Source organism: Gouania willdenowi, chromosome 7, assembly GCF_900634775.1.
Source record: "Gouania willdenowi chromosome 7, fGouWil2.1, whole genome shotgun sequence".
Lineage (NCBI taxonomy): Eukaryota > Metazoa > Chordata > Actinopteri > Blenniiformes > Gobiesocidae > Gouania > Gouania willdenowi.
The window spans coordinates 13,473,816-13,499,462 of NC_041050.1; the positions used below are offsets into that span (position 1 = coordinate 13,473,816).

General features: G+C 40.0%; 1 protein-coding gene across 1 annotated transcript; it reads left to right on the plus strand.

Moving 5' to 3' along the window:
• The first annotated feature begins 6,335 nt into the window (after positions 1 to 6,335).
• Positions 6,336 to 24,640, plus strand: emilin3b (elastin microfibril interfacer 3b). The gene is made up of 6 exons (XM_028453095.1): positions 6,336 to 7,063; positions 20,696 to 20,818; positions 21,348 to 21,667; positions 21,772 to 22,118; positions 22,231 to 22,581; positions 22,877 to 24,640. The coding sequence occupies exons 1-6, from the start codon at positions 6,879 to 6,881 to the stop codon at positions 24,008 to 24,010; spliced, it is 2,460 nt and encodes an 819-aa protein (XP_028308896.1). The 5' UTR covers positions 6,336 to 6,878; the 3' UTR covers positions 24,011 to 24,640.
• The last annotated feature ends 1,007 nt before the right edge of the window (positions 24,641 to 25,647 follow it).

Consider the following 25,647-nt stretch of genomic DNA (forward strand, 5'->3'; position numbering starts at 1 on the left):
CTTAAATAGGCGAACTATCCCTTTAAATGTGCAAATTGAATGAGTCAAACTGTACGATATGTAATATAGTAAAGTACAACCAACCAGTATGAACCAAATGCATTAAAATGTTATTAAAAGTGCATTAAAACAACAATAAAATACATCAGGAAAGTTAAAGGAATTGCAAAGATTAATTCATGTATTTGTTTATCTTCAGTATCCACTTCATCCTGCAAAGGGTTAAAAACGGCACCTTTGGGTGCAAGGTGAAAGGATGTCTGTCTATCACATAGCAAACATTAATTTTGTACAACTTTACAGCAATAATAAATCAATAATATAAACTTGTCTAATTTGAACTATCTTTAGAATTCAATGAACTATTTTGACCCATATAGGAGAAAGGAGTGCAGCAGTTTGTGCAAAAAGGATAAATCTTCTAGACTAAACACAAAAAATAACAATTAATTAGAACTAGGGTAATTGGTGAAATTAAAGGGATAAAAATAAGGATAACACAAGAAAGAGGAGGGTTTAAGTCAGTGAACCTAAAACATCTGAGCCCATGAGGTTTCCAGTGAGTCTGTCATGTTTCCGGCGTGTTCACTAACAGCGTCAGAGAAGTGGATCAACTGAGTTCATTGTGTTCCTGGAGAGTCCATTGTGTTTCCTGTGGGTCCGCTTACCCGCATCAGTGATCCAGATCAACTGACTTCATACGTCCAATGGGTCGGCTAACCCCTGTCAGCCGCCGAATCATCTGAGTCTGCAGCGTTTCTGCTCTGTTGACATTAGCCACTTTGCTAACTTGCCTTGTGTTCTAAGCAGCAGACTGTCAGAGGACTCATAAGATCCAAGTAAATGGAGACAATTGACTTTGGATTTCCAATTAGCTTGGAAGGTTTTGTTCATTAATTTGAATGATTGCAGGAACCGAGAAGCAGGTTGAGAGTTAATGCAAAAAGGGTAAAAACTAATTATCTAAATAAGATTGGCAAACGGTTATATGGTCTATATGCTTACTCAGAATGTGCAAAGTTTGTAAATTTCAATGGAAGATCAACACAATCAATTGTATAGTAGTAGAATTTTGGGGGTAAAGTTTACTGGTGTTGTCTGTCATATTATTATTAAGCCAGTATTGCTTGGTTGTGCAATGAGCCAATCCCAACATAATGGGTAACTTTATCAATGGTCATTTTTGTCTGGAACCATAAATATTGACTTTCACACTTAACAATTTTACAAATAAGCAGCACAGAAGTCTTGCAATGGATCACCAGGCAACTGTCAAACAGCATCCAAAAGAAAAATGAGCGTGACTGGGAATTATAAATGGTCTGGACTTTTGGCTGAGAGCAGGACAGAATAGCTTTGTTTGCTTTCTGGGAAGTTTTCTGGTATTCATAATGCGTATACCCCAACTAATTTAGGTTGTGGAAAATGGACAAGTAGGCATAGGAGGCATGTTTTTAGGATATATTTTATCAGTACAGCGGTTTTGAAAAGAAGCTTTAAGAGTATCTAGTATTTTACTTTCATTTACTCATTCATTCATCTTCTGTACACACTTATTCCTTGACATTCCCATTACAGACCATTTAGAGACTCCAATTGACCTAATACTGTATATGGGATTAATTATACAACATGCAAACTTCACACAGACACCACCGTTCCACTATGATGCCCATTTCCAAACATTCATTATTTAATCTGGTGTCACAAAGATTCACAGATGTGAGCCATAAATTTTCCTCCTCACTGAAAAATTATTTTTGAAGATTTTGGGCCATCGTCTCTGCAGAAACAGTTGTCACTTTGGGCCAAAATGTTGCCATCACAATGAGCTCCAGGTCCATTTCAAACACATAAAGCCTCTCTTTGTGCAACATTTAAAGTTTTTTCTGTACTGACGTTAAACATTCATGCATACCTGACGAGGCCTGACAATGAGGAGAAATCAACCATTGTGCACTCCTGGCTGAGCTCTGAAAGACCACTCCACTCCCACACCTACAGTTTTATAACTTCATATGCTCTGTGGCGTAATGTGGAAAAAAGGAGCAATTTCCATTACAGGAAGAAGGCCCTTTGACCTCTGTGAAAACACTGCATCTGGACCCCTATTTTAAGTCTTTATTGACCCTGTTTCGAGTGGCTTCTTATTTTTAACACAACAGAAGAAAAACGCAAACATCGTCAACCCTTTATTTTTGTCATTTAATTTCCATTACAAACTTTCAAATCCTTGTTTTAGGCCTTTGAGAACTCAACTATGCTTTTCCTTTATGATGGGTTAGCATTTTAGCCACACGGCAGGATGGCCAAGAGGTTTAACTCCCAGCGTGGTCTCTCTCTGGGTTGTCAGGTTCCCTCCCACAGCATAAAAACATGTATGATGGTCAGTTAAAGTATCTAAATTGGCTGTAAAAACACTTCTATCTCAGTGTCTCTATCATTTATTTCTCATCTATTGGGACTTAAAGGCACACCATGGACTTTTTGACCTAAAGAGTTGACCCATATGAGTTATTTTAAATGATTCCTCAGGCCAATATACAGGGATTGACAGTATCAATGCTCTGAGCGGGGCTTCCCTCTTGAAATACCAACTATGTAAGTTTGGAGAAGACGGACCCTCTTACACCAGGTCATGTGACCTGGAGAATGCCTGGAGAACGTTTCACTTAACGGCAGTCACGTGACCCCAGGCTCGGATATATATAGTTCCCACGTGATGTCACAACATACGGACATTTCCTGACCCGGCGCCATTGCTGTGGGCAGCTGGAACGATTTAGCCTCTGTTTACAGCCAAAAGAGCACAATATGGAAGTTTCGTGTTGGGTTAATGATGCACTTATTGCTGCAATAGTTCAGTTAAACATGGGTTCTTTAGTAAAGGAAGTCGGAAGTCAGATCCGTAACTTTGGGATAAGGATCTCTTCTCCCCGCCTCCGGAAATGTGGGCCCGCCTCGCCGTGTTGGTGGCGCTCCCCCTACTCCCTGGCCTCGCCGCCGTTGTTGGCCCCCTTCTCCAGGGGTCGGAGGGGACGGGTGACCTGGTCATGCGCGGGGTCGCCTGTCCGCCCCGACCCCGGCGCTGACCATAGCCGTGGCCCCAGCCCCGCTTCGCACCCCAGCTGTTAGAGCCAATCTTTATCCCAAAGTTACAGGTCAACTACTTTCTGCATACAGAATCAAAAGACAAGGGAGGCTGGCCCGACTGACTGTTTGTTGGTTTTTGCGACAGTGTTGCAGCGCTTGTGGTACTGGGAGGGGGTTGACATGAAAGTTACAGGTCTACCGCCCCTAGTGGCCAAAAGTTACCCAGTGTGACTTTAACAGATTTTGATTCTGCATCAGTTTTAAAAATGGAAAAATCCCTGTCTGTAATCATTGGCAGAATTTCAAAATGTTTATATCTGGGTTCGTAATTGACAGATCTTTATGAAATTTAACTCAGTTATGGCTGGTATAGCTACCCCATCAAGTTTCATCCGGATCAAATCTGGATTGTGCATTTAATCGCAAGTTTAAAAATAAATGGGGGTGCCCACACATTTTTTATCAACTATCAATAGCAATGGGGAAATATATTTCTTCCAAGCCTTTAAAGTATGAATGTTCATGTTACCATAATCAGGATCACTGTTTCAGGTAAATGCCAATACTGTATCTGGCAAAGATTATATTTGGTGCTTCGTGGACGTTGTTGTTTTGAATGATTCTTTTTTTCTGCACTGAAGAGTTTTTCTCTCTATTAGAAATATTACCCAGTCCAAGCTCAAACCTGACAATTTCCCCTGGATTTTAGACAGAAACCAGTCTATGGTCTTTAATGGCTGTGGGAAAGGTATCACCGCTTATCTTAAACTAGAGTGGACAGAAGCCAGATATTAGTGTCGGTGTCACATGATAACAAGACAATTTATGATGAAAGTAATGGAAGGTTAAACCACAGAGAAATTACCCCATCAGTGAGCCTAATAGCATATAAATACTGTATGTTGCCAAAGAAACGTGGTATTTATTAACTCTCATCTTTCCCTGATGAATAAACTACTAACGTCATTCCACTGATGCATTTTATGGTTATTGTTTTTTATGTGCTTGACTTTTGACCTGTTTTCCTCTGGGAACAGGGAAGTAAATGACAGTTATTATACTTATTTCATATCACAAAGATTGGTGGAACTTTGAGGTCAAATGGTGTCCATGACTCCAGGCCATTCAGAAGTTGATTTCATCATGTTGAAAACTATCCATCTTTTTTACTTCTTTATCATCACTGTATTGTCTTTCTGTAATCTAAATCTAATAAAAGAGTGTCCTGTGAAAACCCTGGGGAACTGATACTGAATGATGGAATGGTTAATGAAAAGATTTGGAAAGCAAAATTCCCTGATGCAACCTTTTATTTAAGTGGGTTCCTAACTAGACGCCTGTATAAAGAGAGAGGAATATCTGAATGCCACATAGATAGGACAACAAAAACAGAAATCACAGGCCAGATGTTTAAAGTTGATGGAATTCAAGATTCTGAAGTTTTTCAAAAGTTGGATGAATTTTCTCTCAGGCTTCCATTCAAACTATGGAAATTGTTCAGCTGTGCAGATAAGGAAGCTTATCTAAAATGACTCACAGATGGAGCTCGAACGATTTGAAACCAAGATCGGTCAAGTGACCATCAATCCTACCTAGTTGAACAAGGAAATTAAACAAAATATCCAGACTCCAATGACTATACGTGTTCAGACACTGTTAACGTTGATTCACTCCATGAATACAAATTATTTAATATCTTATTTTGTCTGTTTAAACAACAAACTCCTAAGCTTTACCTCTACTACTAAAATGTATTGTAAGAGTACAATAAACTGAAAACTCAGACGTGCTTTGGGAAAAACTAGTTCACCCAGCAATCCAGTCGTAATTACTCCTCTGTGGGCGCCGTGGACTCTCATACATTTAGTTTCGCTCCCATACATGATTGGCCTCTTTCTGTCCCATGAAGCTGTGTGTTTTTCTTTCACATTGACCTGTTAATGAATAGTAAATAGAGGAAGGTAAATAATGTGTAGTCTTCACTCTGCTGAGAAAAGCCCTTCAAACTAACAATCTAGATAAAAACAACAGTTCACACAGAATCGATTTCCGCTGTGGATTTCTGAAAAGCATTGCTACTATGTTTCCTTCCCAAAGAAATGGACAATATAGAAGATTAGAAGCTGTGACGTAGTCTATGGAAATATGGTCAACTTGGTACAGCCAGAAGACGCATCAGCTAATATCTGTGGTTCATGGGTTTGACTACATCTCTTAGGCTTGGCAGTACTCGTGTACTCACAAACTCTCTTGTCGACTTTAAGCCTGTTGTGGGACCAAAACCCACGATCATTTCCAGCTCATTGGCTTCTTTTGCCAACCATTGTCTTTAGTTTGATAAATCACAAAGAGGTCGCCCGTCACATTCTGCTTGAACATTTAGCCTTTAAGGCTAACCTAACACCTCACAAACACCCTGAAAACTATATTTTGCCACAAAATAATCTGCTCTATAGTTTGATTGTGAAAATGTGTGTGAGACATGTCAGATTCTTTTAGGTGGAAGAAATCTATTAACTGGAAACACTAGTCTTCATTGTGGCAAAGATTAATGGAAACATATTTTGGCTGAACCAACACCCACTCAGATGATGATCAAACACTGATACTGGCTTATTCTGCAAAATGAACACACTTGAATGCACTGAAAAACCCACTGCAGAAAGAAATCAGTGAAGGGTAGAGTTTATCTTTGATTCTCTGGTCTGGATATTTAGTAAATGTAGTGACCATTTTGTGGCAAAGAGGAGGTCTATTATGTCCAGCACTACAACATCTGAGCAGCTTGCAGTCACAGACGTCCACATGGTGCTTTGATGCACTGCTGCTTCCATAGCAGATGGAGAAAGAAAAAAAAAGCTCGAGGAAATGAAATCATTAAAAGGATTTAGGAAAAAAATCCTCACATTGTTTGAGCCAGAAAGAGCAATGAATAAAAGGATGATGAAAACAGTTAAAACTAAATTAAAGCAAAAGTTTTTCCCCCCCCTTTTAAATTCTGTTTTGAATCTGTGTCTTCATATGCAGATCTGCACATATTTGAAAAAGAGAAAACTATTCACTAAATTCCCATAAGCAGGAGGTTCCCCTCTTTACCCCCTGTGCAGAGCAGCTCGGGCACAGTTGGGGTGGGATATGCAAATACATTCAGTGTGTGTGTCTGCCCCCTCGGAGACAGCAGACCAGTGCACTGCTTCTAATGCACACACGCATGAACACACACACACACACACGCACACACACACACACACACTTACTTATGCAGTGCACAGAAATACTTGAAGAATTCAGCCTTGTTAGCACACACACATATGTGTCTCTGGAGTTCAAACCTTCTAAGAAAGACACTCATGCTTCCTTTCTCTTGGTCTTTCCTCTGTTCTGCTCTCTCTCTCTCTCTCTCTCTCTCTCTCTCTCTCTCCTCCTTCTCCTTTCCCCTCCTACAACACACCTTTGTGCTGTTTTCCTTGCCCTCTTCTCTCCCCTCCCTCTCCAGCTTCACTGGTTTTCCCTCTGCTCTATCAGATGTGCTCAGATTTTGGTTAGTGTGCAAGCTGAAGGTGTGCAGGACAAGATGCTGCAGATGATACAGCTGTATGGTCTCCATGTCACCTTCAGGGCCCACTGAGGAAAACAAGACTTCATGTGCACTGAGGACCAACTCCACACACCAAGGAACTACCACAGGTTTAGTTGGTGTTACTCAGCAGGCAGTTGCACGTTTGACTCTCTGGAATTACTCGTAACTTTTAAAAGACTTTGAAAAAGAAAAAAAGAATTAAACAATGTGGACCAAGCTGTGTAAACTTATTGCACACTTGCTTCTCCTGGAAGTGTTGCTCTCTGAGGTGAACAGTAAAGGAACTTTCTATGGAGGTCATGTCAATCCTTTCTATGGAAACAGATACAACCTCTACAAGGCTGGATTCAACCCTCAACCCTCATCAACCAAGCCCATAACCCGTCACAAGTAAGTGCTCTGTTTTGGACATGTCATCTCCACATGCTTCACTGATGTTTTATTCCCCATTTTTGGGGCGAGAGCAATGATTTCTTAAAGCATTCCAAATAATTTGAATTGAAGCAGGGCCCACCTCATACTATTTCCCCACAGAAACCCATGTCAACAGTGGGATGCAGAAATGTGGTTTCAGTTAGAGAATCAGCTTGTAAAGTATCCCAGAATTGACACTTATTTTCTGTCTTACTCATTTTCAGCCCATTTGTCTCTGGTTCACACCTAAAACCATCTGCAGCTGCAGAAAACATTGTAGAGCAACAACGACATGCTGCATCTCACAAACAGAGCCATCATTGTGGCCTTTGTGGTGCAGTGGTGGGTGCTGAGTTGATGGCAGTGGTATTGATCACAGGCAAAATGTGGTGGTGGGGGTCACATTAGAGGTAAAACTGACAGTACAGTTGGGCATTCGTCAAAGAAGGGTGTGGCTAAAATCAGCCAAGATGATCTTGAACATTAAGATGACTCTTTAAAGATGGAATGCCAATTAAGGAAAGTAAATTGTAATTTTATCATTGTTGCTGCAGAAGTTAAGTGTGTCCAAATATTGCAGGACGACTAAAATGTGATGATAGATATGCAAGAGAAGCAACAGAAATAATCATCCAGATTGGATTAGTTTTGCTATGGGATGCACAGGAACAGATGGAATAGAGTAAAAACTATGGAATAACATGAGGTTTTGTAGTGTAATGTAACCCAAGTGAGTTGCCAGGATTCATCAACAGAGTTTTTGAGTGAAATTCCAGAGATGTTTCTGTTACATCATTCCCGGACACGTTGATGTAGTTGTCAAAATGAGCTTTTTATTCCCTCAGAAAGAAACACATCTTCACTGCCGTCAAGGCTCCGTTTTTTGTTTCTCACTCTCCCACTGTATTAGTGCATCTCCTTGCTCTCCAGCGCCACCCGCTGGCGGGGAGGTACCACTACAGTCAAACAAAACAGGCTTTACAATACATGCAGTTCTAACAATTCTGAGAATGATTTCAGTTTAGCAAACACTTATTTAAGTGCTACATTTCCATAATTGGCCATGCCAAAATTAGCTCTAATGAATGAGATGGACAATGGGAAGGAATTTCATTTTCTCTCTTGTCTCTGTCATCATGTTTCCATATACAACATTTCCAAGCCTCTAGGTTTAATATTTAGATTATATTTAATATTATCCAGTCCCACCAGGATTTCGCAGGCATTTTTTGTGATTGTTGCTGGCTGAAATGCCTGATTTCGCGGGCCATTTTTCCAAAAATTGCGGTAAAAAGTTGGTTAATTATTTCTACCAATTATAAATACATATTGAGCAGACATGTTCCAGAAAAAATGTGCTTTATTGTTGGAAAGCAAACACCAACACAATTTTTTTTGGCTTATACACTGAGCATACCCTGAATGCAAAAGTTTTTAATCAAAATGATCATCAGAAGAGCAAGTCAATAAACAATATTGAACTAAAGGAATCTTAAAGTGTCATGAAGACATATCTTTAGGCATAAAAAAAAAGCATTAATGAACATACTGTATGTAATGATATTATGTGCTTGCATTCTCTTGACGTGCTTTGCAGAAGCAAAATGCTTATTTATAGACGACTTCCGCTTTTGCTCAATGATAACATTGCATTTTGAACAAAAAAAGTTTACCTCCACTCTTATGAAGCAACGTTGGGTACTGTTTTGCACGGTCCTTAGCCGATATTTTTGTAAGCAAATGCAAGGTATGACTCCATTGAGCGCTTTGTCCCAGCACTGGTTGAAAACAGGATGTGACGTGGGCATTTTCTTCTTCGTAGGTTCATTGTAAGCAGCGCAAAGCATAGACATAATATACATAGACGCACCGCTCTATTGGGGGGCAGCAGTCGATGCAGCATCTACGTATACATTTTTTGGCGCAAAGCCCATAGTACAAGTGCTAAAATGCCAAAAAATAACAATAAGCGGCCACATGTTTATGGTTTTTTTCATCGAAGTTGCAGGAAAGTTGCGGGCTTTTGGAAATATTGCATTGCCGCACTGATTTTGCGGAGTTTGTTTGATTTTGCTATAATAGTTGCGATCGCAACATTGCAAAATCCTGGAGCGACTGATTATCCATGATTTCAGTCAAAGTCATAATTATTGTTTGCATCAGAATATCAGCATTCCTCTTTCTAGAAATTTTTACAGGTGGGTTTAAACGAGTTAAAAAGACAGGAAATTTATGCTTGACTTGGCAATGATTCATTACTTCAATTGTGTTGCAGTTGAAGAAAAATTGCCAATATACACAAATATTTACCTTGTGATTTTAATACCATTTCTTAAAATTGATATGAAAAATTGAATTCCAAGCATATATCTTGGCCTAAAAAACCCTTTGTTGAACATCTAATAACTTTGCCTGTTACTAACTGGCCAACATTGACGGACAGTGACTGTTGTTTCTGGTAGCTGTGAGGCTTCTTAGCTTGTGCAGTGAGTCCAAATATAATGTTTACCCAAGAGGTGCTGACCCATCCTGGACACAGAAGCCCCTGGGGAAGTGTCAGCCTCAGACCAAGGCTGCAGATATACGAGCTCAGTTGTCCAGTGAAAATAGACACTTAAAAATAACACATGCTACAATGTGCCTATAAATATTTGTCAGCCAAGAGCGTGCTTACATTCAAATGAATTTATGTGTTTTCATGCATGTTTTCTGAAGGAATTTGTTAGCACAGCTTATAAAGTCTCTTTCCAATCTCTTGCTCCTTGTGCGTGACTTTAATAGTTTCCCAGCTGTTGATGCCTCACTGAATTTTTGTATTTATGATTAAATGATTCCATGCTTGACTTTCATTCACTGCGTCTGGTTGCCGCTGTCAGTAAATATATGGCCCTTTTGTCACTCTGTGTGACGTCTTGGACAGTTACAACCGTACCTGTCACAGCTTTATTGAGGAGTGGTTTTAGTTTCTCTGTGGCTTGTGGGTTCACATTTCATGGAGAGTGTTTTCATTCCAAGGTGTTGGCACCAAGACAATTTATAAATCAAATAAATAGGATTTCAAGGTGTTATAGTAATGCCATTTTGTTTCTCATGTTCTTCAAGAATACTTTCATTCATAAACCAGAATGTAGAAGGTGTGAAAATAGGACTTTAGTGGATTCACGTTGTAAAAATGGTAGTCTTCATCTCCCTTGGTTTAGTTTACCATGATTCATATAAGTTCTGTTTGTTCATAAAGAATTTCCAATTTCTTCTCTAAATGAGTATTTAGTTTGTAATCAATCAGGACCTCGGAAAAGACCATGTCTTAATTAATAGAATTAGAGACACATCAGAGGACTATTCTGTGATGTATGAGACAGAGTTCAAGGGCCAAAGGTCAGTATGCTACCAGAGGTTAAAAGGTCATGTGCAACTGTTGTACATTTGTGTTGGGTGTCCAGAGGAGGGCGAGCTGGGAGTCAGTCTCCTGCTAAGGGTCAACAAAGACCAGACTCAGCTTTGAAAGTCAAAGTACACCCAAGAACTGCTGCCAGTGCTTTACAGAACCAACACATACGACAGACACAGAACGACACAGAATGACTGAGAATGTTTGAGATAGTGATGCTATCAAGCATCACTATCTCATTATTATTATTCTTGTCCAGCTAGCATTATAAACATGTTTAGCTGTTTTTGTAGCTTTAGCGTATAGAAAAATTTAGAAAGCTAAGGTAAGGGTATCCATTTTATCTTAGTTCAAGGGCCACGTACAACCTAGTTTGATCTCAAGTGGGCCAGACCAAAAAAATCCATGTTTTTGTGAAGGAAAAAAAAAAAAAGTTCAGTAAGAAATACTGTGGGTCACTTACAATATTGCGAAAGTTGCAACTCATTTTTTCTAAAATGTCATGCAATTTGCCAGACATCTATAGGATAAATTACAAAAAACTTTCTGGGGTTTAGAAAACAAGATCTGATGAACTACAACCGGGCCCGCGGAACGTCTCCGCGCCAAATAGCACGTACCACGTTCCCGAAAATTCAGACTTGGTTCCAACAAAAAACAAATGAAATTGTGCAACGTAAAATTGTGATGTTTGTTGAATTGCCTTTGAAATGATAAATCACACGACTATGTTCAAATACATTTAAAAATCACCAAAAAAGGGGGTGGGCCTCTGGGCCCCCATCCCAAAAATGTCTCAGAGCGGCTCTTGACATCTCCTCATAGAATGTCCATGTCAAAAAACAGCCCGATTCAACGAGCATTAACAGAGGAGTAGTCATTTGAAAAATGGGGCCCGCTGGCGCCCCCGTGTCACATACAGAGTAATGGGTCCCATTCATATATTGGTATGTGTCAATGATTTGGTACAACCAACCGTTGTAATATTTGACTCACAAACAAATGAGAAAACAACTTTAATGGAAATTACCAAAAAAAGGGGCCCTAATCGAATTGTGCGAGGCATAATCGTAATCTACGTTTAATCTCCTTCCCAGCGGTTGGCAGTAGGAGGCCTTTATTTACCTCTTCTTCCTACCCATTGTTTCATATTTCGCATCTAAGAAACGGAGTGCTGCTCATGCTAGCTGCTCCCCAGTACTCCCGTACCAGTCCCCCATGTGATTTGTTATTGTCCTTCATGTTTCTTGGTCGGGATGTAACTGAAACTGAATTTCTCGGGGGATTAATAAAGTATAATCAATCAATCAATCAATCAATTACCTTTGAAACGATATATCACACAACTTTGTGGCCATAAATTTGGAAATTACCGGAAATGAGGGATGGGCCCCGGGACCCATTTAAAAAAAAGGGCTCCAAGCGTCTCATCATATTCATTTAGAGTATTCATACCAAACTGCATTCCAATCTAACAAGAACTAACAGAGGAGTAGTCATTTGAAAACTGGGGCCCCACTGGCGCCCCTGTGACACGTACGGGGTAATGTTTCCCATTTATATTTTGGCATCCATAGATTATACGTACCAAATTTCAGCCCGATCCGTTCTTGAATAACAGAGGAGTAGAGATTTTAATTTACACAACATGAACAATAAAAAAAAGAACAACAAGAACAAAGTGAGTGATGTTTTGAGTCCGATAGCCCGGCCTAAAAAATAGTGATTAATATTACTGCAAATAATGTAGTAGCTACTGCAAGCGGCATCATATTTTAGTAGAGTTGTAATGACATCAGATATATACAACTTCCTGTTTATGGTGATTTACAGAGTCATGTTTTTTTTGCTGTAATATTTACTTTGAACAAAATCTTCCTGTGAGCCAGAAAATACTTGAGTTTGACACATGTGGTTTAAAGCATTACTTCTACACAATCTGACTTAGGAATGAACATGTGGGGGCAACAACTATTACAGCGTTTAGAGGTTTCTCAATAGAAATGTTTTATACAGGCACGTTCATCACTGCCAAGAGAGTTAAGTTTGAATACACTTATGGAAACTCCATTGTGTTTTTGAAATAATAAACGACTTTAGCTCATCGTGTTAGCTTGCATTATGGTGGTTGACCATCTGACCTGTATTTCCAAAAATTACTTTGGAAACCTTTATCTGAGCTACCCCCGCACACCTTCATTAATTATGCAAAATTTGAGCAGTCAGATGTTTTTGAAGTGGATTGTTAGTCAGAACATAGTGTATGCCGGGGATTGCATTGGAAGATGAATATGAACATGGATCAATGATCCCGATCATGGTACCATGATCATTGACACTTTAAAGATGCACATAATTACAATAATAATAATAATAATAATAATAATAATAATAAACAGGTCAGCCTAGACCGGCAGAGACCGTGCTGACGTCTTGGAAATTCTATCATAATTAATTATTATTCACATCAACTACAGTTGAAGTTAGATTTCTACATTATGTCATGTCGATTCTTTTTGTCAACGACTTTTCAAACCTTTATTCTGAAGGCCTCAGAGAATCACAATGTCAGAACAACCCCTGTTCAGTTTGCTCCTCCTTTATCAGATAAACATGTAAGACATTTAAATCCACATTAATAACAATACAGTAGGTCAAAATATATGGACATCCCCATTTTTCCTAAAAATCCACAAGGTCATCCAGCACAAAGGTTTTGACAAATCTCAGAAAACTTTTTTTTCCCGCAAGCACAGCATTCAAAGAAGATTAAGTGCTTTTAAAAAGAGGATAAAATGTGTTATTCTGCTACCCGCATTTGAGCCTCCTAATTTGCAACAACACAAACAATCATTCATTCATCTTCTGCACAGAGTTGTTGAGCATATCTCAGATGGATTATAGTGCAAGGCGGATTACTGCCTGGACTGTACTTTAGTATATCTCAGACACATTCACAGCCACACGTGCACACTTCAATGAATCTAGCATAGCCTACATGTTTTTGTAGGGAATCGGATTTATCCTACGGGCATTCAGAGAAAACATGCAAACTCTGCAGAGAAAACATCACCAGCAAGTCCAACTTATCTGTTTGTGTTCACAGATTTAACTTCCTTGTAATGAATGCAACGTACTGATCTATACATTTACTCTGAATCTACGCAGCTCAAGAAGTATAAAGGGAACACAAACAGCCCAATGTAACTTAGTCAATCACACTTCTGGTGGAAATGACGTAGAAATGAGAGACAAGACAACCATAGCAAGACCCCCTATAAAGAAAATGTTCTGGTGGTGGTGCCCACATCTCTCTGTTCTCATCCTTTCTGGTTGATTTTTGGTCACTTTTGCATTTTGTCTTTGCCCTCACCACACTATTAGCAGTAGCATGAGACAGAGTCTACAACCCACAGAAGTTACTCAGTGAACACTGTGGCCAAAAGGTTTGCTGTGTCTGTCAGCACAGTGTCAAGGGTATGGCGGAGATACCAGGAGACAGGGGGAGGGGCCGTAGGAGGACAACAACCCATTAGCAGGGCCACTATCTGGAGCCCTATAAAATGACCTCCATCAGACCACCAATAACCATGTTTCTGTTAGAAACAGATGCCATAATGGTGGCATGAAGGTCCAATGACCACAAGTGGGACCTGTAATGACAGCTCAATGCTGTACATGGTGACTGGCATTTGCCAGAGAACACCAAGATTGGCAGCTTCACCATTGGCGCCCCGTGCTCTTCACGGATGAGAGCAGGATCAAACAGTCTGGAGACACCATGGAGAATGTTCTTCAACCTGCAACATCCTCCATTATGACAAGTTTGGCAGTGGGTACCCTGATTCAATTCAATTCAATTCAACTTTATTTATATAGCGCAAATTACAACAAAGTCATCTCAAAGCGCTTAACAAAAAATATAGAGTCCATAGTAAGAAAGAAAGACTAGTTGAGCCACAAACCATTGATCAGTCCATCCAGGTGTTCCAGACTAGTTGAGCCGCGAGCCATCGATCAGGAACCGCCAGCTCCAGCATCAAGACACCTGAAACAGAAAAGAGAGCGGAGGGCGAAGAGAAGGCACAGACTGCAGGAAAAACATGATACACTATGATACGCTCGTTCCTAGTGGTTAGGTTAACATGAAACGTCTTGCGGCATCCTCCATGCTCGGAAATGCTACCACTACAGACAAGGTTTTGTCGTGTACTGGTCGCACATATTGATATGTGGGGTGGACATCAGTGTAAATGGTGTGAAGCAGTGTGAGCAGTATGATGTTTTATGCAACCATTAGGTACCAGGATGAGATCCACAGATGGGCCCTGGGTTTGTTCTGATGGATAATAATGCTAGGCCTCATGTTGCTTGAGTTTGTCAGCAGTTCCTGCATGATGAAGGCATTGATGCTTTGGAATGGCTTGCCCACTTGTCCCAGAAGTGCTGAATCTAATCCAGCACATCTGGGACATCGTGTCTCGTTTCATGCACCAACAGCACGTCACACCATGGACTGTCCAGGAGTTTACTGATGCTTTGATCCAGGTCTGGAAGGAGATCCCTGAGGAAAAAGCCTGTTGTCTCATCAGGAGCATGTCCAGGCGTTGTAGGGAGTGCATAAAGACACACACACACACACACAGAGAATTGTTGGATCAGCCTGTGATCAGATGTTGAACCCAGACTTCCATGGAATGATACATTTGATTTCCATTGATTGATCTTATGTTATGGTGTTGTCAAAACATTCCACTATGCAATAAATAGAGGTTTTCAACTGTTTCATTGATGCGTTGCTAAAGTGTTCCCTTAATTTTTTTCGCAGTGTATAATACCTGTGCTTCCCTGTAGTTTTAATGCTGGGGATATCGAGTCATCCTTTGAACTTGTTACAGACACAAGAGCCACATACTGTGGGGCCTTTAACACTGGCTGTCAGCCTGAAATAGTCATTGTTAAAAGAGTATATGAAAATAGACCGCCCCTGGAGGATAGTGTCAGCTGATAGACATGCTTGTTAAAAGTACTATTAGTGAATGGATGGCGTTCTATCCAGCCTACTCATGTCATAAATCGGCCGAGGCTGACAGCACTGTGCTCAGTTCAAACAGTCAGGGACCCCTGCAGGTACGAGGTTGGTTAATAATGAGAATGTTGAAGCCTTCAGTGCCAAAACAAGCAAGGCAAGAGTTTGCCTTAGACAAAACAGAAGAGACTAAAGAAGATTTTAAAAAAGAACAAAATTCCAAATGTACTCAGATCATTAAATGGTGGCTATTCTCTATTTTATTTTATTATTTTAAGAAATATCAATAATGATTAACAATACAACCCGATATCAAGCATTTTCTCCCGTTGGGAATCGAGAGACACAATCAATCAAACTAAATGGTAGGCTATAGTAACCAATAGAAAGACAATGTTGTGTGAAATGGTTTCGACAAAATGAAATGGGATGCAATATGAGTTTTATTTCATTTTAATTTGGGACTGGCTGGTCCAGCGATGTGTGCATCAACTGGAGTTCATTCTTTTTAAATCAGTGTGTGGGTGTTAACTTTTCTGTTCTCCTTCACTGATTTCAAATACACAAGATGATTTTTATTAATATTGATATGTTTGGAATATCATCTAAAATATTTAATGATGTTATTTTTTTTGCAAGGAAATTTTCCTCCCAAGTCCTTTCGATTTAAAATTTTGACTGGCTTATATTAAATTTGTTGTTCCTACTGAAAATTAGAAATATTATCGAGCTTTGTACCACATATGCAGTCACCTGTGAGGCTGTTGTATACAATAAAAATCTAATACTCTGTTAGTTTTTAATCAACACACCGAAATCTAATAAATGCCATCATCCATCATTACAGAAGATAGAAGAGTTATGTGCAATTCTCTAAAACTGGTGACTATTTGCAAGGTGACAACTCAAACAAGTAGAAACCCCAACTGTAGACTATTGAACTGGTTTGATCTTACTCTTCTTTGTCTGTTTTTAGGTCCCTCTGGTCCTCCACCCACAAAATCAGTCATTGATGTGACCATCATTTGCCTCAGGCAGACATTACGCTGTCATTAGCATGAATAAGGTGTCATGAAATCTGTCATTAAGTGTCATTCGGTAAATTATGACACCTTTGGAGCTATGTTGGCATTTCTTGGGTTAAGTAGAGGGATCTAGTGGGGTTAGGAAGGGTTAGGTTTAAGATTAGGGGTTAGTTTTCGGTTTAGGTTAGGTAAGGTTAAGGTTAGGGTAAATGTGATGATGTCTGATTGTGTCCCGCAGCAGCTCCGCTCTGCATGCTCACTCACTGATAGCTCTGTCTTTGCTCAGTCACTCAGGTTTGCGGGTCTTTTCCGTTAACGTTTAGGGTTTGTTCAGCTTCAGGTTTGTTTTTACTTCGGTTTGTACTTACTTACAGTATTAAACAGTAGAGTTCTGGTAAACGTGGGTTCGTTCAGACATAGTGCTTGGTAGAATGCGACGGACGTTGCATCTCTGCCTGTTGGAGATTTTTTTTTCTTCTTTTTTTTAACCGTCAGCTGTGCTCTAACCAGTTTTTTTGACTTCACTGAGTGTCTGACACTTGCAACCGCAACTTGTTCTGTTAAAAGTTTGTTTGCCATTGTGATCAAAACCATTAATCTGAAGCTAAATGCTGATGCTGTCCTGTAAACAGTTTTCTAATCAGAAATAAATAAAACAATTTATGGTCAACCCATATCAATTGCATGCTTCAAATAACATACCGGTAAACGCCCCACCCATTTTAAGACAACACGACCCACTTCCGGCTTAAATTCCACCCACTTTTGGGTTAGGCCCTGCCCACTCTGAGTACAGATACATATACAGATAATTCATATGGTTAGCAAATACAGGCAATGCTGTACTCGCTTGTCCCTAAGAACGACACTTAATGACAGCCTTCATGACATCTTATTCATGCTAATGATAGGTGTCATAATAATGACAGCGTAATGTCAGCCTTTTTGTAAAAAAACTTCAAGTCAAGTGTGACCTGATATTTTTATATTAAATGCGCGTTCAAGCTTGTGGAGGCGTGCTACCTCAAATCATGCTAGCTTTCTAAAATTGTTGATCGCATCTTAAACTTTTGTCCTATAAAAACACTTTTGTTAAATTGTGGGGGAGATAACTTGTTGTTGCCCCAACCCCTGTTGCTAAGTACAGCTGACAATTCATGTTATAAAGGGGTGTGTATTGCCTGGCATCTGGCGATAAGATACGTATCCCGATACATAGGTCACGATACGATACAATATATCCCGATATTAAAGTATAAGGTGATTATTGCGATTTGTTTTTATATATGACTTAGGAAACAACTAATCTGTAAATGTGAGAACATTATTTATGAAATGTATTTTATTGGCATATTTTACACTCAAAACATTGACTTTAACATGCCATGTGCCAACAACTTAAAAATAAAAAAAAAATACCATACAATCTGCCTGTGGCTTTTAAACTAACTTTGACTTTAGTGCAACATGACTTTAATGCAACTTAACTGAGGTATGCCTAGAACAACAAATAAATGCAGAAAGTTAGTACTTTCTTTTTAGATTTTATTAAAAAAACACAAGCTGTTCAATATGCCCAGGTTTCAGCGTACTTCTTTGTGCAGTTACAATGTCTCCTGCAGTGGAAAAGACTTTCCTGGTTAAAAAAAAAAAAATCGATATGGATGCATTTAGAATCGATCTGAGAATTGTACGACTTAATATCGCGATATATTGCCGAATCAATTTTTTTCAACACCCCTAATGTTATATAGCCACCTACCCTGGACTAGCCTATCACAGTGCAAAAACATAAAGTTAATAATGTGATAACCGGTCAGATTTAAACCAACATTGCAATGAGCTAATGCTCACCATTGCACCACCAACTAGTCCATTTAGCCCCCGTACTTTAAGCACTCTTATGATTCCAGTTGATGCCTTTGTTAATATCCGCAACTAGATGACGTTATTATGGTTTGCTGGATGCAGTTAGTTGTTTCTGTTAATAAAATCAGCTACAAAGCTGTAGCAGGTGGCTACAGTTCATTTTCATCATTGCAAAGCCTATTTTTGGCCCTGTGTTGTGCTCCCTGTCCACAGTCAGTCAGCCACTCTTTGCTTAACAGCTCTTTCCTGCAGTCAGTTCCTTTCATAGAAAGTTGCAACAGGTTGCCAGAAAAGTGTTGGCACAGGGTGCTAAGAATGGGAAAGGTGTGCTGGATTTTACCATTTCAAGTGTGGTACAATAACAACTGCAATTGAAATCTTGCTGCTGACATAATAGATGAGTTAATATAGCACTTAACAAGCTTGCGCTCTGCTCTTTTAAACTCACACATTGAGGATGCCTTAAATTTTTCATCACGTTACTCAAGTAAATAAAGTCACTGGCCTTCATAATTGAATCAATAAATCTACTAAATAACCTTGGGAACCAAATCTGGACACCTAAAACTCTGCAAACTCATTCACTGCACTCATGCTGTTGTTTTCTGATTACACTCATTTCTCTCAACTTCTGGTATCTTCGTTAACACCCCACGTGATTGTGATCTTGTACCAATACATTTGGACTAGTGGCCTCACATGTTTAGAAGACTTAATTTATTTTGGCGTCAGTAATCTCTCCGGATTTCGTTGAGCAGCAGAAGACAGCACATGGAGGGATCAGCGTTGTGTTCCCTCAGGGTTATTAAAGAAACCAGACTGCAGGTGGGGTAGGAGAGAAACAGCATGAATGCAAATTACTAGCAGATTTGAAATGTGACATAAGTTAGGCTATTTGTATGAAATTTTCATGGGAAAAGAACATGTACCAGAAATAATGATGCAGCAAGAGCTCTGCTGTCAGATTGTTCCTGCAGCATGTATTTTATGCACCAAATAACATCTGATACATGCTCCCAGCTAAACTTCCTTGTTTTTGTATTCCTGCGGGGGGCAAGTCATCCGCAGTGAGCATTATATTGCATGTGTGAGTTTTAAGTGCTTCAAGAGCCTCCATCATACCACGTCAGCTAGGATTTATTGAACTGGTACGTCCATAAACACACGACCTGGTAGCAGGACTACAACCATCTTGAACTCGACTCCTTTCCTTCTCCCTCAGTTAATGTACGTCAACACAAGGAGATCTGTGACACAGTGTGCACTTGGACAAATGCAGTTAACTTGACCAATAGTTTACAGGATGCTTTAGCACTGTTATAGTTTGTTATGGTTCTCCTGAACCTGGTAACTTGGCATGAATACTTCTCCCTGACACTGTGTCCCTCTCTACTACCTCCAAATATTTCTATTTGTCCCAAAGCAGCTGCAGAGCAACATTAAGTAACAAGTGTTGCTAAATACTCCCTGTTGGATGTGGGAAAAGCTTCATATTCAGCCTTAAAGTGCACAGTTCATCATTTCCTGTGTTGCACGGAGGCCAAGGAAACAATAGCAGTTGCTATAGCTGCACTGGCAGTAAAGCGAGTGAGGGGTGTGGTAATGAAGGTCCAACTTCATCGTCATACACTAAGAGCTCCAAGAAATCCCACTGAACAATACTACGATTGAGATTCTTGAAGCATTCAAACCCTAGCTTGATTATCCAGTAAAACATTAAAAATATGTCAATAGAAATTAATGAAACCCTTTTTAAATTACGCTATATATATATATATATATATATATATATATATATATATATATATATATAACTGGAAATTCTAAGTTTATCTAGCAGCCTATCCAGATTGTAGTTCAGTTAAAATTAATTTATTCCATAGCTCTTTTGGCATCCCTGTTTTGTCACAGGGAGGTTTTTCACCACTCAAAGAAAGATCTTTCTCTATCCTATTTAATTTAAAAGCATCATTAATTTACAATGAAATACCCTTTCACAAAAATACAAAGTATATTATACATAATACATAATTGCCAGAAAAACTGTCTTGCCATATTAGAGTCCACCACACATATTCAGCAGCATCCCATGAGAGAACGGTAATTTATATTCAGCAGATTTGATGTAATCTGACTTTAAATGCTGAGCAAATAAACACAGCACAAAGCAAAATGAAGGTTATACTCGACATGACGAAGTGGAGTATGATCAAATATTTAGTGTGTTATAAACTATTTTACATGTAATTAAGTGCATCAAGGTGTTAAACTGTAATGCTCTTCTGCTGTTACAGAAACCATTGTGCCTTCGTGGTTCAGAGGAACGTCTCATGTATCATGCAAGATGGAGTGGCAACCTATGTCAAGGCTGAATACACGACCAAGTGCATCTGGGGCCAGAAATGTCCTGTTCTTGTGTAAGTTGATTTTTAAAACATTTACAAAGCATTATATGTTAAGTTTTATAGGATTTTCAAAAGCCTACCTTGTCTACCCTTGTATGAAGTAAAGAGGACTCTGTAGCCTAACGTCTACTCTGTGTCAATGTTGCCCTCTAGTGGTTTTGGGGTAGCCTTCAAGTCCTGATAGATAGGCATAAGGCAGAACATCTATTTGGCATTGTGATGTCTTGTAATTGGATGATTGATTTACTTGGGCATCATTCAAGTTTAGCTGCCCTCTCTATTTCCCTTAACACTGAGCCTTTGTACAGATGCAATATGCTCCTAAAACTGCTATGCAAGGATGTAGATCAGCATAATTTAAAAACCTCTTAAGGGTAAATGATAGTGTGCCTCAAAATTAGATGCTGACTCTGGAACATGCTTTATTTTAAGCTTCCAATCTTAATCTCACAAGCCTATCTCTGCTCTGCACCTCCTTCACATGAAAGTCTTAACACAGTAATGATTAATTCTCATTTGTTTTCATCATATCCCTACTCAGGTACAGGACATTCCACAAACCAACATACAAGGTGGGATATAAAACTGTGACCGAACTGGAGTGGAGATGTTGTCCCGGCTTCTCTGGAGAAAACTGCTTCGATGGAACCACATCACTGCCTGATGCATTGCCCCCTTTCAAAGGTGCAGGTTTACCCCGCCGCCCAGGTGTGAAGGGATTCCCCCATGGCCCACGACCTCCTGTGGAGCAGAAACCAGGGACTGGCCAGCTAGAACCAGGCAAACCATTCCCTGGGGTACCTGACCACAGACCAATCCCATCAGGACAACTTCCTGCAGGAAATGGAAAGCAAATCTATGGTGACATCATATTTTAACTCCATACATAAATGTATTGTGCACACTTTCTTATCCAAGTATTTGCAAAAACTAATTTTTTTTTTTTAATTTATTTTAAAATGCAGGAAACAAAAATAGCATTGCAGGAGTGACTGGTGAGCGCTTGGACCGTATGGAAGATGACCTGCGTCGACTCACTCAAGGCTTGGACACTCTTAACGGAGTGGTTGTTGGCCTTGAGGAGCGGCTGCGTACCTCTCTGCGAGAGGATACCAATAAAATGTTGGTGTCCTTGTTACCAAATACTCCCCGGGTGCCAGACTCAAGAGTTGGCTTTGGGTTAATCCCAGATGGTTCTCCTGATGGAGTGGAGGGGGCAGAAACTTTCAATGGTTTCGGAGACCTGGCAGGAAGAGTGACAGAAGTAAAGGATGAACTGCGAGCTAAGACTCACATTTTAGAGGAGATTCGGGTATATAATACTCTTACAGCAGATACATTTACACAGTCAAGTATAAATACAGTGGGGTACAGTTTATAACCTTAGAGTAAACATTACTGTGCTTTCCTCTACTTGTCCTTAGGGTATGGTCTTGGGTCATGATAACCAGCTGAAGGGGCTGCTGGATGGGGTCGGAGGTCGACCTTTTACTGGTCTTGGTGACAGTCCTCATCTGGTTGAAATCTTGGACTCCAAACTAGACATTGTGAGAGCAGAAATCCTGGATGGCTTTGAGCGCCGACTTGCAGGCCTGGAGAGCCACTGTGATGAGAGAATTGGGGCGGTGCAGAGGCAGTGCCACGAGGAACACATGGACGGTCAGGAGCAGATGCAACAGTCGTTGGATGGCAGAGAAACTGGGATCCGGGAGGAACTAGGCTCTTTGCATGCTCAGATCCAAGGTCTAACATTGACTGAGAGCTGCTGTGGACAGGTATGGCATGAGTGTAAAACAACTGAAATCATTACCTTTCCGACATCAATCCAAATACTCAGTTCCCCTTCAAGTGTAGACTAGTTTTGGATTCATATTGAACTAACAACATAAATAATTGTTTTATAGCTATTATTTTGTATAACTGACCATTTGATAAAAAAGATACAGTAAATATCTGTGTCTTTTTATATTTATAATTTAGTACGGTCTAACTTGGGAAGACTGATTTACGAGTACAGTAGGCCTGAAATTTGTTGAAAGACCTGTAACTAACTAGTTTTGGTTCTTGCAGGTAAACAGTCTGTCTCAGCGTGTGCTGCTGCTTGAGGAGTCAGTTAAAGGTCTAACAGAGTCCCAGAGGCAGCTCCAGACCGCCCTCAGTGATCAAGGCATCCACATAGAGACCCTGATTGAAACTCGACTTGTCGACATAGAGGCCCAACTTAATGCTTCTAGTGATGGACTTGGTGGCGAGAAAGGATATCCAGGGGGCCTGGATGGCTTTAAGACCATGTTAGAGGACAAGCTGAAAACCCTGGAGGAGAGAGTGTTTGTTGCAGTGGAAGAGCTGAGCAATGCTACTGCTCCAGCTCTTCTGGAAGGTCAGGTGGTCCCAGCACTAGAGACAGAGATTGAGTCAGTGAGGCGGAGAGTAGAGGGAGACCTTGATGGAATTCAGAAGCAGCTCATTGATCTACAACTTATCTGCACCTCCTCATGTGGACCTGCTACCCCACCAGCAGGTGGTATTAGTGGCTCCGAGGTAGAAGAAGAGTGTGAAGGGATGGAGAAGAAGATGACAGGCCGTCTTGACTCTCAGTCCGACAAACTGGACAATCTGAACAACACCCTTCAGAACTTACTGTTTCGCATCACCCAGGAGGAGACAGACGGCCTCGTCCAGGGAGAGATCACACTGCTTAAAGTCAACATCAATTCTGTAAACCGCACGCTGAAGGGTCTCAAAGACTCCATTAGCTTCATTGCAAGTGAAGTGGGGCACGCAAATGCTTCATGGGACCAGAGAGAGCACCAGCTCATCAACCAGGTGCATGGCATCACAAAACTGGTGGGTCACCAAGCTTCCCTGCTTGGAGCTGGGGAGAGACGGCTGGCTCAGCTCAAAGGAGAGCTTGTGACCTTGAAGAGACAATTGACTGGGGAACTGCATGGCTGCCGTTCGACAGCTATAGAGGTTAAGAAGGAGGTAAAGAATGTTGGCAGTAGGATGAGCCATGTGGAGGGCCAATGCAGTAACCTGAGCGATCTGGCAGACCACCTAGAGAGAATTAGGGCTGAGCTGGAGAAATACTCTGAATCCTACTTGGACCAGGTGAACGGGACCCTGGCCCAGCACTCAGAACAGCTGGCAGAGCTCAAAGATGAGGTCAAAGAGTGCACAGCCAACCAAAGAGAAGACCAGTAGCATTGGGAACTACAGGACAAATTAAAGTGTGCTCTGCCTTTGCTTGTGTCCTCTTTTCCAAGTCAAACATGCACTGATGCAAATAAACTGAAAGACTGAAAGCAACACAGGAAAAGGCAGAGTAAAGACACACCTATGGTTGTACAGCTGGGCAATCTATCCAGGTTTTATTCTACAGAGCATTTGTTTATGTTCTACGCTCATGTTTAGACTTTTTACTTTTTAACTTATATGAAATGACTTTGTTTTTCTCATGACAATGAACTGCATTTGAGAGGCAAAAAAACAAAACAAAAGGCTGCTATGGGTTTTCTGCACACAAGTCCCCCTGACAACCTATGTGCAGAGCCTTGTCTATATTTCTAAGATACTGTATGTCAACTTGGTGCAATTTACCATTTTGTAAACTTTTGTGTTGCACATTATTAAGAACAGCTAAGATCTACTGTTGTGACAGTTGTATAGATATCTGAACACAATGCTTACAGAGAAACGCCATCATCCACCATTGGGGAAGACGGTGAGAATGCTTTTTAGGAACAAAAAATAAAAGATCCGAAATCCTAAAAAAGTGTTTTGAGATTGAATGTGTGAATCATTTTGCATTTATATTATTGTGATGATTAGAATAATGACACCTTGATTAAACACCAGATTCTTGGTAGTTGACATTTTCAAGTTATTATGGTTGATTGGAAGAGAGTTCATGTGTCCTTGTGAATTCTCCCCAATCTTTCATTTTGGAATGTATGAATGAAATTGGTGGTTACGCAAATATTGTCATGCACACTTCTTTTAGACTTTATAAGGGAAGCAGCTGTGGCCATGGATTTAGCCCATCTCCATCAGTATGACAATTTTGTCAATTAGTATTAGTTCCTGTCGAGCACTTTGAGTTACGAGGAAAACACCAAATAATTTAAGCCATCATTAATAAATCTACATTAATAAAAAGACTAAGACATTCTGTTGTAAATATCTCAGAACATGCAACATGCTTAAACCTAAAGTAAAATGATCCTAATATTTGGAAGGCATAATAGAACATGTCTAAACTTCTCACCCATTATTGTACCATTAGGTTTTGGAGTTTTAAACATCTGCATCAAATTTTAATGCACAGTGATAATATCTGCAGTGGATAAGTGGGCTTACTGGTGGTTTCGTAGCATCTGAAATGTCATTCAAATGGCAGACGACACTAAACTGAGAGCGCCAATCTGGCATCTGCGTTTAAAGTTGCTAAGCTATTACATGGGGTCACTTCATGTATGCAATGGATCACAGATATTTTCATCTTCTCAGGCTATTTTTTTTGTCAGTAAAGGCGTGTAGAGCCAGGAAACAGAAGATATCGGACAAGATGTTAATTAAAAATAGCAGAGAAGAGCTGAAATTCTCTTGACCACCTGAGTTCCTCAACTGACCAAAATACTCCATCATAATGTTTATGTTAATGATTTATAATTCCATCTATACTTTTAATCTGAACAAAACCCTCAACTGAAAACAGAAAAAAAGCCTGTTTGATATTCAATCCCTTTAGTATCTGCAATCAACAATCTCTGAGTTATGACTGTCTGCAGTTTTCACTGAAAATACGCACGCAGCTGAAAACAGAAGTACCTATGTGACTG